Source organism: Fusarium falciforme, chromosome 11, assembly GCF_026873545.1.
Source record: "Fusarium falciforme chromosome 11, complete sequence".
In the NCBI taxonomy this organism is placed as follows: Eukaryota; Fungi; Ascomycota; class Sordariomycetes; order Hypocreales; family Nectriaceae; genus Fusarium; species Fusarium falciforme.
The window spans coordinates 538,742-550,754 of record NC_070554.1 but is presented as its reverse complement, the minus strand read 5'-3'; the positions used below and the strand labels follow the sequence as shown (position 1 = coordinate 550,754).

The window sequence follows — 12,013 nt, the reverse complement described above, 5'->3', positions numbered from 1 at the left end:
TGCAACTTAATATTTTCCGTATCTCTAACTAAGCTATTAGTTCTGCTGCATCGCATCTATATTGGTGCGCATCAGTTTTCGCCTTGGAGCTCCAAGTTGAATCCCGCTCTGACAAGGAGGGGCTGAGCAGAATAACCTGGGTAGAAAACCACGCTTGAACGCAACATGATGACTTCGGAGTCAGTTTTAGCTCCTTAAAGCCTTGGTTCGAGATTCTTCTTGGCAGATAAGATAACTACTATGCTCCTGGTTAATTAGGCTCCATTGGATCTTGGGGCTGACGGTTAGAGCAAACAGAGCGGTTACTCAGACAGTCACAATGCCATGCGGGAGACATATTGCCGTCGCGAAGATTCGTGGAATAAGAAATATATTAACAAAGTTAACATAGAATGTTTTCTTGGGAGAATAGAATATACTCATGCACGGCCTAAAGAAGACGTTGATTACGTCTTCTTGGAGGTTTTGCGTAGGCAATTTCACGCTCTGCCGGCTAACTATGAGATAATAGCAAATAATAATGGCAGAAGACCATCGCCCTTTTGTACCTAGGTATGAACAGAGAAATCACTCTGTAGCCCAGAGTGGCTCAGCATGCTTTCACTCCAACTCAATATGACCTGGGGTATCTTGGACCAAGCTGCTCTACATTCATAAGGCACTGGCTTAGCGATTTGCCGCCTTGAGCTAGAAGAAGAATATATCGCCTTCAATGTTGTGCGGTCCTCATAGAATGATGAAAACTCGGTGCGGTCATATTTGCCAAGGTTACGACGTCAAGGCAACACACGTATTACAACTTGTTCTCAGTTTCTCTTCCCATTCCTTTCCCGCCCCAATCACTCTTGAAATGAAGCTATTTAATTTGCCAAGATATCGTCACGACCCCAAGAAGGCAGCTACAAACACTCACTAGCAATAGTCTCATTACCAAAGTACCTTGGGAAGCATGTGGTGCATCGTTCGAGTTGGGGCACTCAACTAGGCAGCAACGGTCACTTGTGGAACCAAGTCATCGTGAACTTCTGAATAGAGAGCGCCACGCATTAGCTAGTCAAGTGCCTGAGTACTTCAGTGCCATTTCCGCTAGGCAGCAGGCTCTAGCTCGGACACTTTCAGGGCAGCGTGACCATTGTGACATCAAAGCTGAATTGTAATGATAAGTTTTCTGCGACTAACTGTGTAAACCACTCGTTCATTACAGCGTTACATAGAGCTGAGTATTGAACTTTCCATTGTCAACACACTTCAATGTAGGCACCACTTTCAATAGTCTCTTGGGGGCGGCTGACGTGAGAAGTTGAGACATTCATTACGTCATGATGAAGATGGATCAAGGAATATTCCAAGGTTATTTCATTCCATCTTGTCGGCTTTCGAATCAATCTACATATCAACAACGAACATCGCATCTCATTCTTTTGCATCAAACACCATGGTCAAGATACTGCCACCTCCTAAGCCCGATATTCCGGAGCCAGAGCCTGGAATGGCTCTCTCCCTCTTTCCATCAGGTCACTACTTGTGGCTAGACGACTATGAGTACTACGACCAGCTAGGCCGCGATCCTCTTCAGCAGGCAAAGCTATGGCTCATCACCGACCCGGAAGAGCGAGTGGCCAAGCTCGAGGAGGTGCTTGAGAACTACCCGAAGCAAGTTCACAGGCGGAATATGCTATATGACGCCGCAAAGCGCGGCGACGAGGCCTTGGTTCGACGCCTCGTGGCCACGGGCTTGAAGGTGCACTCTGATATCCCAGAGGGTCCTCAATCAGAGGAGGAGGCTCAGGCCGATCAAGAAGCGAGAGAGAATGGATCCATCCCGGATAAGGATGACCCTTCGGCAACCCCAGTTCATGTTGCAGCCCTCTACGGCCATGTGGGATGTCTTGATATCCTCTTGGAACAAGGAAAGACCGATGTGGATGTCCGCGATAAGTCTGGACGCACTCCACTCATGTTGGGCGCGAAACATCCAGAGGTGGTGCGTTACCTTCTCGGCAAGGGAGCCGATCCAACTGCAAGGGCAAATCCTGAGTGTGGGAATGGCAACGCACTGGAGTTTGCAGCTGACAGTGCTGCAATTGAAAGTGTCAAGCTGTTGCTGGAACATCCTATTCATAGCTCGACAAAGAAGAGGAAGAACACTACCGATGAAGAGCCGGAGGAGTGGGTCACTCCGTTGGCCATCAAAGCGGCTGCGAAGGCGCCTCAAGGCTTCAACACGCTCAAACTTCTACTCGAGCACGGTGCTTATCCGGCAGAGGCACGAGATGGTAAGACAAAGGGTGAGTTGCTATCAAAGGAACAACGGGAAGCCATTGTCGAGGCCATCCCAGAAGCAGCAATGGCCGGCTCTGTCGATGCTCTCAAGCTGCTCCTCAGCTACCAGTATCCCACCGATCTAGATGGCGAGATCCTCCCCTTCGACATTTCCGAGGACCTCCACAAGCCGTTTGTGTATGGGGCGTACGGTGCCATGGAAAACAACAGCCCCGAAAAGTTCGAGTTCATCAACAGCTTTGGCATCACCGAGCACGAGACCATGTCCCTCGACCAGCTTCCCGAAGGCCAAACCCTCAACCTTCAGCATCTGCTTGACCAAGCTGCAGGGGCGGGGTCTATTGACAGCGCTCGGCTGATGATAGAGCGCTACGGCGCTGACCCCAACAAGCACCGCATGCCGCCGGGTATGAAGCCCTTATACTTGGCTGCAGCTAACGACAAGCCCGAAATGGTTCGCTTTCTTCTTGAAAGCCACGGCGCCGACGTTCACGCGGGGAATGGAAGATACGCGACAGGTCCGACTGCGCTATGGATCGCGGTAGTCCTCAAGTCTATGGAGTCCGTCCGTCTTCTCCTCCAGCACGGCGGCCCGGTGGATCACATCGAAGAGGCGATCCGCAATGTGTCAGGCCCAATGACTGTCGTGCTGAAAGCCGACCGTGAAGACACTGGCTCCGCATCTTCAGTGCGACTTGAGACCCAAGAGACGGCAAAAGCGTATCTCGAAAAGTACAAGGGCAACTTCCAGAACCTCAACCCACCATTCGTTCTCTTAAAAATCGGACCCGAGGACAAGGAATGGATCGAGAAGCTGCAGGCGCGAAGGTCGGCCGAGGAGCTGGCCGAGTCTGGAGAAAATGCAAGGGAGCTGGATGAGAAGTCGGGGGCCAAAGACGAAGAGCTCAGCGACGATGATCCCCGGAAGCTTTCGGCACCATTTCCGACTATTACTGAAAGAGACGATGAGTTGCTGAATGATGATGATCTCATCCCAAAGTTTGTGCCGTTCTTGGTGCCTGCGGGACAGTAGGGGTCTGAGTGGTTGCGACTGGGCGAGACATGCCTACAAATAAAAAGCTATTTCCCTCTACCAATAATGGCTGCTCATCTGTCAAAGCTGATGCTCAACTGGCTGCTTACGGTGCTATGAACGTTTGGGGGTATGAAGTTGATAGAACAGTCTCACATTGCTTGCTCGATTCTTCTGTGATAGCAATTCGCCTCTGCCCAAAAAGTGAAAACAGTCTACAGTTAATAGATAATGACACGGATACGCGTTTAAACCAAACAGCATAGTCGGCAGCTTGCGTAATCTGGTCCTATTACACCCTTGCAAGTGGTCCCTGCTCATTGCACCCTCTGAGTTCCATCAATCGCATCGCTGTTTCGAGTTTGGGTCGAGTTTCGGGTTGATGGAATAAACAATTGGTTCGCCATGCTGAAACAACAAGGTCGATCCTTTATTAAATTCTCTGTGGATATGAGGGAAGCACATCTGTTCTTGAGCGCCATAAAACAATGGCCTCACGCCGACTGTGGCTTTCGCTATGGGGCTAAGGTGTATTGTTCCTTGATTCGCGAAACGATTATTCATAATGAAGCTTGCGTTTTACCTCGCTGCCCCTGCCCTCGCAGTGAATGCGTTGGCGACAGGTCCCCTACGCCGCGCGAGTGGCCAACCGACTTCAACTTTCTGCGGGGCCCCGAACGAATTCGAGGTTATCTCTGGCAGTCCGTGGATTGTGTTTTCCATGAACTACAACTATCAATCCATTGACGGTTCTTGCTGCACCGGATACTATGGCATTTCGGGGTCTGGAGATGCTCAGCAGATCCACTGGAGCAGCATCTGGGACATTAGCCCTTCAAAAAGCCCAGACTTGGTAAAGGGCTATTCCTTTGTCGGCCTTACCCAGGGACTTCAGACAAGACTCGGCGACATTGGAAGCATCCCGACTACATATGAGTGGACTGTGTCAAACTCTACTGCTTACAAAGGTACTTTTCTGCCTTCTGGGACCAGGATACGTGAGGCATCAGCTAATCTCTTGAGCTAGGCAACGTCGTGTATGATTTCATGACTTCCGACACTAAGGGTGATGAGACATCAAGCGCAGCGCAGGAACTCATGCTGTGGGTCAAGTACGAGGGCGGACAAGTGCCGATCGGTTTCGACAAGGGCCCCGTTGCGACCATCAACAACCTCTATGGAAAGAGTGGCTGGAAGCTGTACCAAGGCCTCAACACCGACACTGGCATCACAGTCTCTTCTCTGCTGGCTCCCGAGAATGACCAATTCGGTAATCAGGCTGGGGGTTCTTTCACGGGGGACATCAAGGACTGGCTCTTGGCACTCTCGAAACAGGGTGTGTTTAGTGAGAGCACTTATGTCAACGTGGGAAACGCTGGCATGGAGCCGTTCTGGGGAACTGTGACATTCGACAACACGCTGTCGCTCAGAATCAACTTGTAGGGAGAGGGGCTGTAGGGCTTGTTGCATTGTGTTTAGTAAGAGGCAGGTTGTAATGCTATCAACACCATTCTCGCCGGTACGAGAAGCCTTTCGGAGATGCTGGCACACATCCTTTTCAGGAGAGCAGTCCTGACAGTCGTTCATTTCTTTTGATACTGTGTGAACTTCGCTGACTCCTGGTCTGCACGCCTCTTGATGGTCAGATCATGCCCGATCAAGCTCAGGTAGCAACGCTCAGATCACTTTCTGACCTGCATGTCCTCTGTTGCATTGCCAACACCGCTCCTTGGTCAAGGGTCATTGCCTTTCAGCCAGTCACGCGACTAGGGCTGGAGAGGAAAGAATGGGGAAATGATCCTGCAGTGAAAGAAAACCCGGATTGCGCAAATTTTTTTATTTATTTCTCTTTCTCTTCTGAATGTATCTGGCCTCAGGCGCCTGCCTCTGTTCTCGCCAGTCGAGAAAGGCCAACTCTAACGCACAGTATCAATATGCATCTTATCGACCCAATGGTAAGCATCAAACAGTCTCCTTCACTTTCCCTGTCTATGATGAAATCGAATCAATTACTTCCATGGCTATGAACTTCTGTCATGATTCAAACACATTCCGACTATTAATCTGAGACACCCTTTCATATTACTTGCTCGTGAGACACTAATCTTCGAAGGAGGGTGCTGACCATTTAAGTTAGGTCTGATCTGGCGGGGAAAGCTCGAGATTGATTCTCACTTCAGACTGATGCTACGACTGCGTCTCATGCCCTTGTATTGTCCATTGCGTTAGGTAACTGGTGAAATCCATAGTTAAGTATTAACCATTAATGGAAATAGAAGAAATGAGTGTTACGACTACAACGAGTTCACTGCTGCCACAGCGAGTCCTGCTACGGCGACCGACCATAATTCAACGCTTTGGCCTCGTCCACCACCATTGGAGTTTTCCGGCGTGTCAGTAGCTTTGGCACCAGTCTGACTGACTCCTATACCACTCGTTGCTGTTGGCGCCTGGGTATCTGTCGATGCACTCGTCGCGTGCGCTGCGACGTAGCAACCGACAATCGCGAGGGTGTCATTCAACCACACTTCCCCATAAGGTACCGCTTTCATAGCTCTATACCATCGGTTGGGACAGTACGCGGCATTCTCAACAGCTTGGGAACTATGCTCAGCCCACCACGATGACGCCACGCTACCAAAGGACCAGTACTCAGACAATAGAGTTGATGGCACATAGTCTGAGAAGGAACACACTTTTGATCGAGGGGGGTTGGTGCAGGCGGATCTCCCCATGACATCAATAAAGGTTGACTTGCAGCCTTTGTTCAGCTCGCTGCCAAAAGATAAAAAGGCAGAGCCGAGTTCTCCAGTTGGTTTGTGGACGTCAAAGAAGGACTCGAAGGAGCGGGTTGTGCATTCTGAAGGGTCGCTTGTGATTGTTGGTCTTTCTGTAGGCAAGATGGTGTCGAATAAGGATGCTATAGATCCGGTGACGTGAAGGGAAAGGACTGCTGTGGTGGGTTTCATGTTGAAAATGGCGTGAGTGCGTTGTCATGAGGGTTGGTGTGATCACAACAATGACAGACAGCGGCGTCCAGAGACCCTGTTTTCTTGATGAAATTTGAAGCAAGAGGAAGTCTAATATCCTCGTTGATCGTGAGTTGGGTTTGGAGTCATCAAAACTGACCTGATGCTCCCCTGTTCGGCGTTATCCCCTTGAGGCACGCGCGTCTTCGGCCGCTACCATAAGAGGCTTGTCGGTTCAGGCTGGGTAAATTGCACCCTCGCCAACATCCAATGAGAATTGGCGGAATGGCGCTTTACCCCTTGGGGATGAATTGAGCTCGTGGAGAATTGAACTTCTTCCGAAGACGACCGGAAATATCGGGCAAATTCAAGGCCGGCCCGTCGAATGTCGCCGACAACAACGCGGGCATTAACCTTTCACTTCTGGATGATGGATCGCGATCCTAAAAGTAAGATTGATGGTTCATGTTAGCAGAAATACTGCTAGTCAAAGGAGACCAAGACAATAGTATCCTGAGACGAAACGCAAGGGACACGCGTGTCAGCAAGGGAGCCAGCCGTTCTTGTGGTTCGTCTCAATTTCTTAACCATTCTCGCCCCTGAGCATCGGGACCTTACATCCAGGCGGCTTTCTTTCTACCTTGACTTTGTCGCAGAATGATTTACTCTGGGCTAAGTTGCCAGACAAACTTAACTGATGATCAAGACTGAAAGGGCATGGATCAGACGAACCATCGCTGTGGCCTCGCTGGATCAATCATCACCGGCATATGGACCCAAATATCTGCTCACTCCCCAGCCTGCTTGACTTGGATTGCCAAACCGATTAGCGCGGAGAGAAAGCGTGACATGTAGGTGACACAAGCTGACACGCGGTGCATAAAATGGCTGAAAGTTACAGCTGGCCAGCTTGGCTTTGGGCGAATTCCGCCTACGAAATGCGCCCAGAATCATCGCTTCTCCAATGAGAGACATCCCTCGCGTAACTTTTACTCTGGGCTGAAAGACACTCTTGTCTTGGCCAAACAGGGACACCGCTCAGCCTCCACAAGGGTGATAGACACTCAAGTTCAAAAACAAGTCCAAGTAACTGAATTAACCTTGATTCAGCTCTCGTTGTCTGTTAGGCGAGTGGGCGATTACTTCTTCTTCCAGCAGCTAGAAAAACAAGCCATCGGGTACGAGCCAGCATAACCGGTGAGAAGAGACATCATTCTTTGGCGCAGGGCTGAGACACCACGATCCTCGAATTGGAGGCTCCGTGATGGCCGTGCCCCTTTAGTGCCTTGATATGTGGTAAAATGCAATATATTGGCTATGCTTAAGCAGGGTGCTAGATTTCAGATGCTAAGTGCGTCTCCGCACACTAATAAACATATCGGAAGTTGAGGTTGCGACGATCCGTCTTGTCGGAAATTTCAAGTTGGTCCGGAGGCAGGGAGATGCTCGTCTGCTGAAGCTTGTCTCGGCGTTTATTCTCCGCGATCAGCGTGAAGCGCAGGACCAGCATGGTCAATGTGGAGATACCGAAACAGATAGTCGTTGCAAGGAAACCACTCTGGGATGAAGTCAGTGATGCGCACTCTCCTGCATTAAGAATGGATCGTAACTCACTGCATACTCTGGGGCTTCACGTGGGAAGAAGAGGAAAGGCCCAATGATGTTACCAGCGGCGTAGCAGAAGAACATCATGGCTGAAGCAACACTCTTCTTGGTAAAGCCCGCAACATTGGAAGCAATCAACGAGAGGGAGATGGGAAAGCCGGCAGCAAAGGCTACAAATAGCCATAGGCCAAGCAGCCGGCTGCCTTGGTTGGGGCCAAATCGAACCAGAATCGAACCCGTCAAACTAAGGTTGTGTTAGTTAGAGGCAGTGAAAGCGAAGGCAGGGTCTATACTGACCTGATGAGGCTCAGAGCTGCTCCAACGATGGTTCTGTAGCCGTTGAAACGACTGCACAAGTAACTCGAACCAATGGCAAAGAAGGCCAGGATGGCACCCATGGGCATATTCAGCAGATACACCTGGAACCGAGTGAACCCAAAGCCAGCCATGACCAGACTGCTGAACTATAGAGGCGTCAGAGAGATGCATTTCATGTCTTTCACCGCTCTACTTACCGTTGTGTGGGCACCGTTTGGAATACTAAACGTCAGCTGATAGACCATCAGCAGCAACACGTTGGGATCCTGGACCACCTCGCGGACTTGGTCCCACTTGAAGTTATTATCCTTCATGCCGGTTTGGTTGCTGCGGATTCGGTCGACGGCTTGAGTTCGCTGTTGTTCATCGAGGAAGCGTGCTTTGTCAGGCGTGTCGGGGAGAAAGATGAGAAGGACCACAGCCCAGACGAGGGTGATGAGGCCAAAGATGATAAAGAGCCACTGCAATTTGAGCGTTAGCTGTGAAACGGTAGAGAACTGGGAGTCTTCCATACCCTCCATGCGTCAAGGCTTCCGCCGATATGAGCGATGCCGTAGGCCAACAGACCTCCAAACATGGTAGCAATGGCGTTACCAAGGAACCAGATGCCATGTCTGAGGGGCTGCTCCTCTCGCCTGTACCACATTCCGGTAATCAAGGAGAATCCTGGCGAGATGGATGCTTCAGCGGCACCGAGAAAGAAGCGAGCAATGATAAGACCCTTGAAGTCCTGAACTGCAGCATGACAGATCAAGACGACAGCCCAGACAAAGCTGTGAGCCAGGTGAGCTTCTGTTCACTGCATCGGTGATTGAGTTGGCTCACCTTGTACCAGCCAAATATTTACCCAGTGGCAAGCGAACCATCAAGAATGAAGCCGGGTAGCTAAAAGCCAGGTAACCAAAGTAAAAGACGCTGCTGCTCCAGCTGTATCTTGATCCGACCAAGTCCTAAAGTTGTTAGCTGACTCGAGTTGGAAATCTTGACAGGGGAAACTTGACTCACCAGGTCATCGATAATTCCCATGATGGAAGAAAAGTTCAATGATTGCTTGTCGAGAAACTGGAGCGTGTACGAAACGAGGAGCAGCGGCATTAGGCTAGATGGCCATCGTCAATATGCGCACCTCAAAATTCCTGATACTCTGGGCTTACCATAAGTCAATTCTCCTCAGAAGATGTTTTCCTTGGTGGTTTCTTGCCGTCCCCTCCTCTGCTATCTCGAGAGAGCCTTGCAGGCTAAGCATCTCGCCGACCTTGGGAGTTGGCTCCTCGGGGTGGAACATGGTCTTGTCCGTCTTGTCTTGATCCATTATGGGTGTGTTAAGTGATAATTATTCGAGATGTTGATGTGTCTGCTGAGGTCGCCACTGAAAGGCAGACAGTTGTCTGATTAAGTAGGAGAAGCTGTATCTGCTGAATGGGGAGACCGAGCGTGACAATGACCTGTTACATTATCAATAGCTCCATAGAGCGGTCCAGTTCTTCTCCTCCCCCGCAATCTATAACAAGGGGTATTATCTGGCTCACCGACGTCGTCGTCAATTCTAGACGTCAAACTTTACCTCCCGTGATAACGTGCCGCGGTGTTAGCTTCCGCGGATCAGTAACAAGTCCAACATGATTGGCCACATCGGCAAATGAAGGTTCGCTTCGCAACGTCCGAGCGACAGGTGCGCTAACTTGATTGAAAGGGAGATGCCGATTGGACACGTCGGCAACGAAAAGCCACCGTCCGAGTCGTGCCCTGGAACCTGAATCATCAAGTGGGAGTGGGTTACTGATATGCTTCCCGTTCCCCGGATCCGAGATGATGGGTTGATATCTCGAACGTGGGGTAATTGGGTTTTGATTACATTCCTGGAGATAACGACGTAATCTCAAGTGGAGATGATGGCATCTAGACTGCCAGATTTGTCCATGTGGGAAAGTCATGGCGGCGGATGTGAGATAACGGGATGTGGGATGTTGTAGTCAACACGTCGGGTCTCGGATCCGAACCTTACTGCTAAGACTGAGACTAAGTAGGCAGGTGATGCCATGAAACGAGTCAGGGGAGAGACCAGACGACAACAATTCGACGAGAAAGGAAAGAACACCAACTCAATGCAACCATTACACGAGGGATATAGCCAATCTCTTGGTAATTATGTACATTTGTACTTGAATATGCGCTTTCACATGCTACAGTCCGTCTATAATCGCTCCCACATCCTGATGGAACTCGTTCCAGGCCTTGCTTGACAACTCCGGTCCCAGTAGTAGCTCACAAGCTGTCGCCGCTAGGCCTTTACCACAGTCCAGCGAACTTTCCAATGCCTCCTTAGTACCTGCTGCCGCTGCAAACTCTGGTGTGTGAGGCTGAATCAGGGGGTCCTCGGTTCCTATCGAGAACATGGGATGAATGCCCGGTACGAGATAGGTGACGTTGCCTGAACGTGTTAGTTAACGGGTGCTTGGTGAGGTACATCTCGACTTACCCATGTCTGTTGAAGCTCCCATTGGTGGTTTCCCTGATTCTTCAAGGTACTCTCTGCCAAATGCCTTCATGTGTCTCGTAAACTCTGTAGAGATGGCCGTGTTGGGGCATAGCTCCATATAGTCTTTGTCTCTATTTCCAAGTCAGCAAATGCGCATTCAATGAGTTCAGATCTGTACTTACGAATGCCAGTCGCACTCCAATGTGCAGCCGGTTCCCACCGCTCCAGCCTTGAAACACGCTTCCACCTTGCGTGACAGATCTTGGATACTCTCGACTGTGCTCTCTCTCAGATAATACTCGAGACTCGTGGAATCAGGAATGATGTTCGGCTCAGCGCCTCCTGATCTGATGACACCATGCACTCGTGCCGAAGGAGGCAACTGCTGTCGCAAAAGGGAAATGTTGACATAAGACGATACCACAGCGTCGAGGGCATTCTTCCCATGCCATGGACTCATCCCCGCGTGAGCATTCTGGCCTTTAAACGTCACCTCCAACTGCCTCCGCGCACTCGACTTGGCCGCCGAGATACCATCCACCTTCCTCGTTCCCTCAGGCGAGAGACGTCCTGTGGGGTGCGCCATGAGACAAGCGTCAACACCTTGATAAGCTCCAGCTTCGATTAGACGGATCTTGCCTCCGCCTCCTTCTTCAGCTGGAGTTCCAAGCAGCCGTACTCGTCCCTTGACCTTTCCATGACGAAGAACTTCGGCTGTTGCGAGGAATGCAGCAATGGAGCTTGTTGCAATCAAGTTGTGTCCACAGGCGTGGCCAAGACCAGGGAGAGCGTCATATTCAGCATTGAACACGACCAACTTGCCTCCTTGACCGAACTCGACTTCAAAGGATGTCTCGAGACCATATGCATGTCTCGTTACCTTGAAGTCGAGATTTTGCAAGAGATCGCAGATGTTGTCATGGGCCTGGAACTCCTGAAAGTTGTACTCTGGGTTTTCGTGGATCTGGAGCTAGATGTTAGCCTTGTAAGTAGCGCTGGGTCAGTGACAAATACCTTTTTACATATTGAAGCCAAGTCGTCGGTATGAGTCTCGATCGACTTGGAGATTGTGTCGTATATTTGCTCCGTTGATAGAATCATCATGGCGCGTTGCTGCTTGACAGATTGGTAACTGGCAATGCACGATATTTGACTATCAATATCATCGTGACTTTTACAATGCAATTCTTTTATATAACGCATCTACTTCATCATCAGACCACAGCTGCATCTCAACACCAACCAAGGTTTCACGACCTGAATCGCGTGGAGCTCACAACAGGGGACACACCGGGTCGGCTAAACCGCCCAATCACAAACTCTAAT

General features: G+C 50.2%; 5 protein-coding genes across 5 annotated transcripts; 2 read left to right on the top strand and 3 right to left on the bottom strand.

Moving 5' to 3' along the window:
* Positions 1 to 1,435: 1,435 nt before the first annotated feature.
* Positions 1,436 to 3,316, top strand: NCS54_01309400 (Hypothetical protein; the record flags this gene model as incomplete). Its single annotated transcript, XM_053158306.1, has 1 exon — positions 1,436 to 3,316. The coding sequence occupies one exon, from the start codon at positions 1,436 to 1,438 to the stop codon at positions 3,314 to 3,316; it is 1,881 nt and encodes a 626-aa protein (XP_053014281.1).
* A 565-nt stretch (positions 3,317 to 3,881) lies between these two features.
* Positions 3,882 to 4,759, top strand: NCS54_01309300 (Hypothetical protein; the record flags this gene model as incomplete). The annotated part of the gene is made up of 2 exons (XM_053158305.1): positions 3,882 to 4,284; positions 4,344 to 4,759. 2 exons carry the CDS (start codon positions 3,882 to 3,884, stop codon positions 4,757 to 4,759), a joined length of 819 nt encoding a protein of 272 aa, XP_053014280.1.
* Positions 4,760 to 5,610: 851 nt separating this feature from the next.
* NCS54_01309200 (Hypothetical protein) lies at positions 5,611 to 6,285 on the bottom strand (the record flags this gene model as incomplete). Its single annotated transcript, XM_053158304.1, has 1 exon — positions 5,611 to 6,285. One exon carries the CDS (start codon positions 6,283 to 6,285, stop codon positions 5,611 to 5,613), a length of 675 nt encoding a protein of 224 aa, XP_053014279.1.
* A 1,366-nt stretch (positions 6,286 to 7,651) lies between these two features.
* Positions 7,652 to 9,520, bottom strand: NCS54_01309100 (MFS domain-containing protein; the record flags this gene model as incomplete). Its single annotated transcript, XM_053158303.1, has 8 exons — positions 7,652 to 7,843; positions 7,900 to 8,134; positions 8,188 to 8,354; positions 8,406 to 8,669; positions 8,723 to 8,981; positions 9,034 to 9,158; positions 9,214 to 9,307; positions 9,363 to 9,520. 8 exons carry the CDS (start codon positions 9,518 to 9,520, stop codon positions 7,652 to 7,654), a joined length of 1,494 nt encoding a protein of 497 aa, XP_053014278.1.
* An 871-nt stretch (positions 9,521 to 10,391) lies between these two features.
* On the bottom strand, positions 10,392 to 11,791 carry NCS54_01309000 (Peptidase M20 domain-containing protein 2; the record flags this gene model as incomplete). Its single annotated transcript, XM_053158302.1, has 4 exons — positions 10,392 to 10,639; positions 10,688 to 10,818; positions 10,870 to 11,651; positions 11,702 to 11,791. 4 exons carry the CDS (start codon positions 11,789 to 11,791, stop codon positions 10,392 to 10,394), a joined length of 1,251 nt encoding a protein of 416 aa, XP_053014277.1.
* Between the last annotated feature and the right edge of the window lie 222 nt (positions 11,792 to 12,013).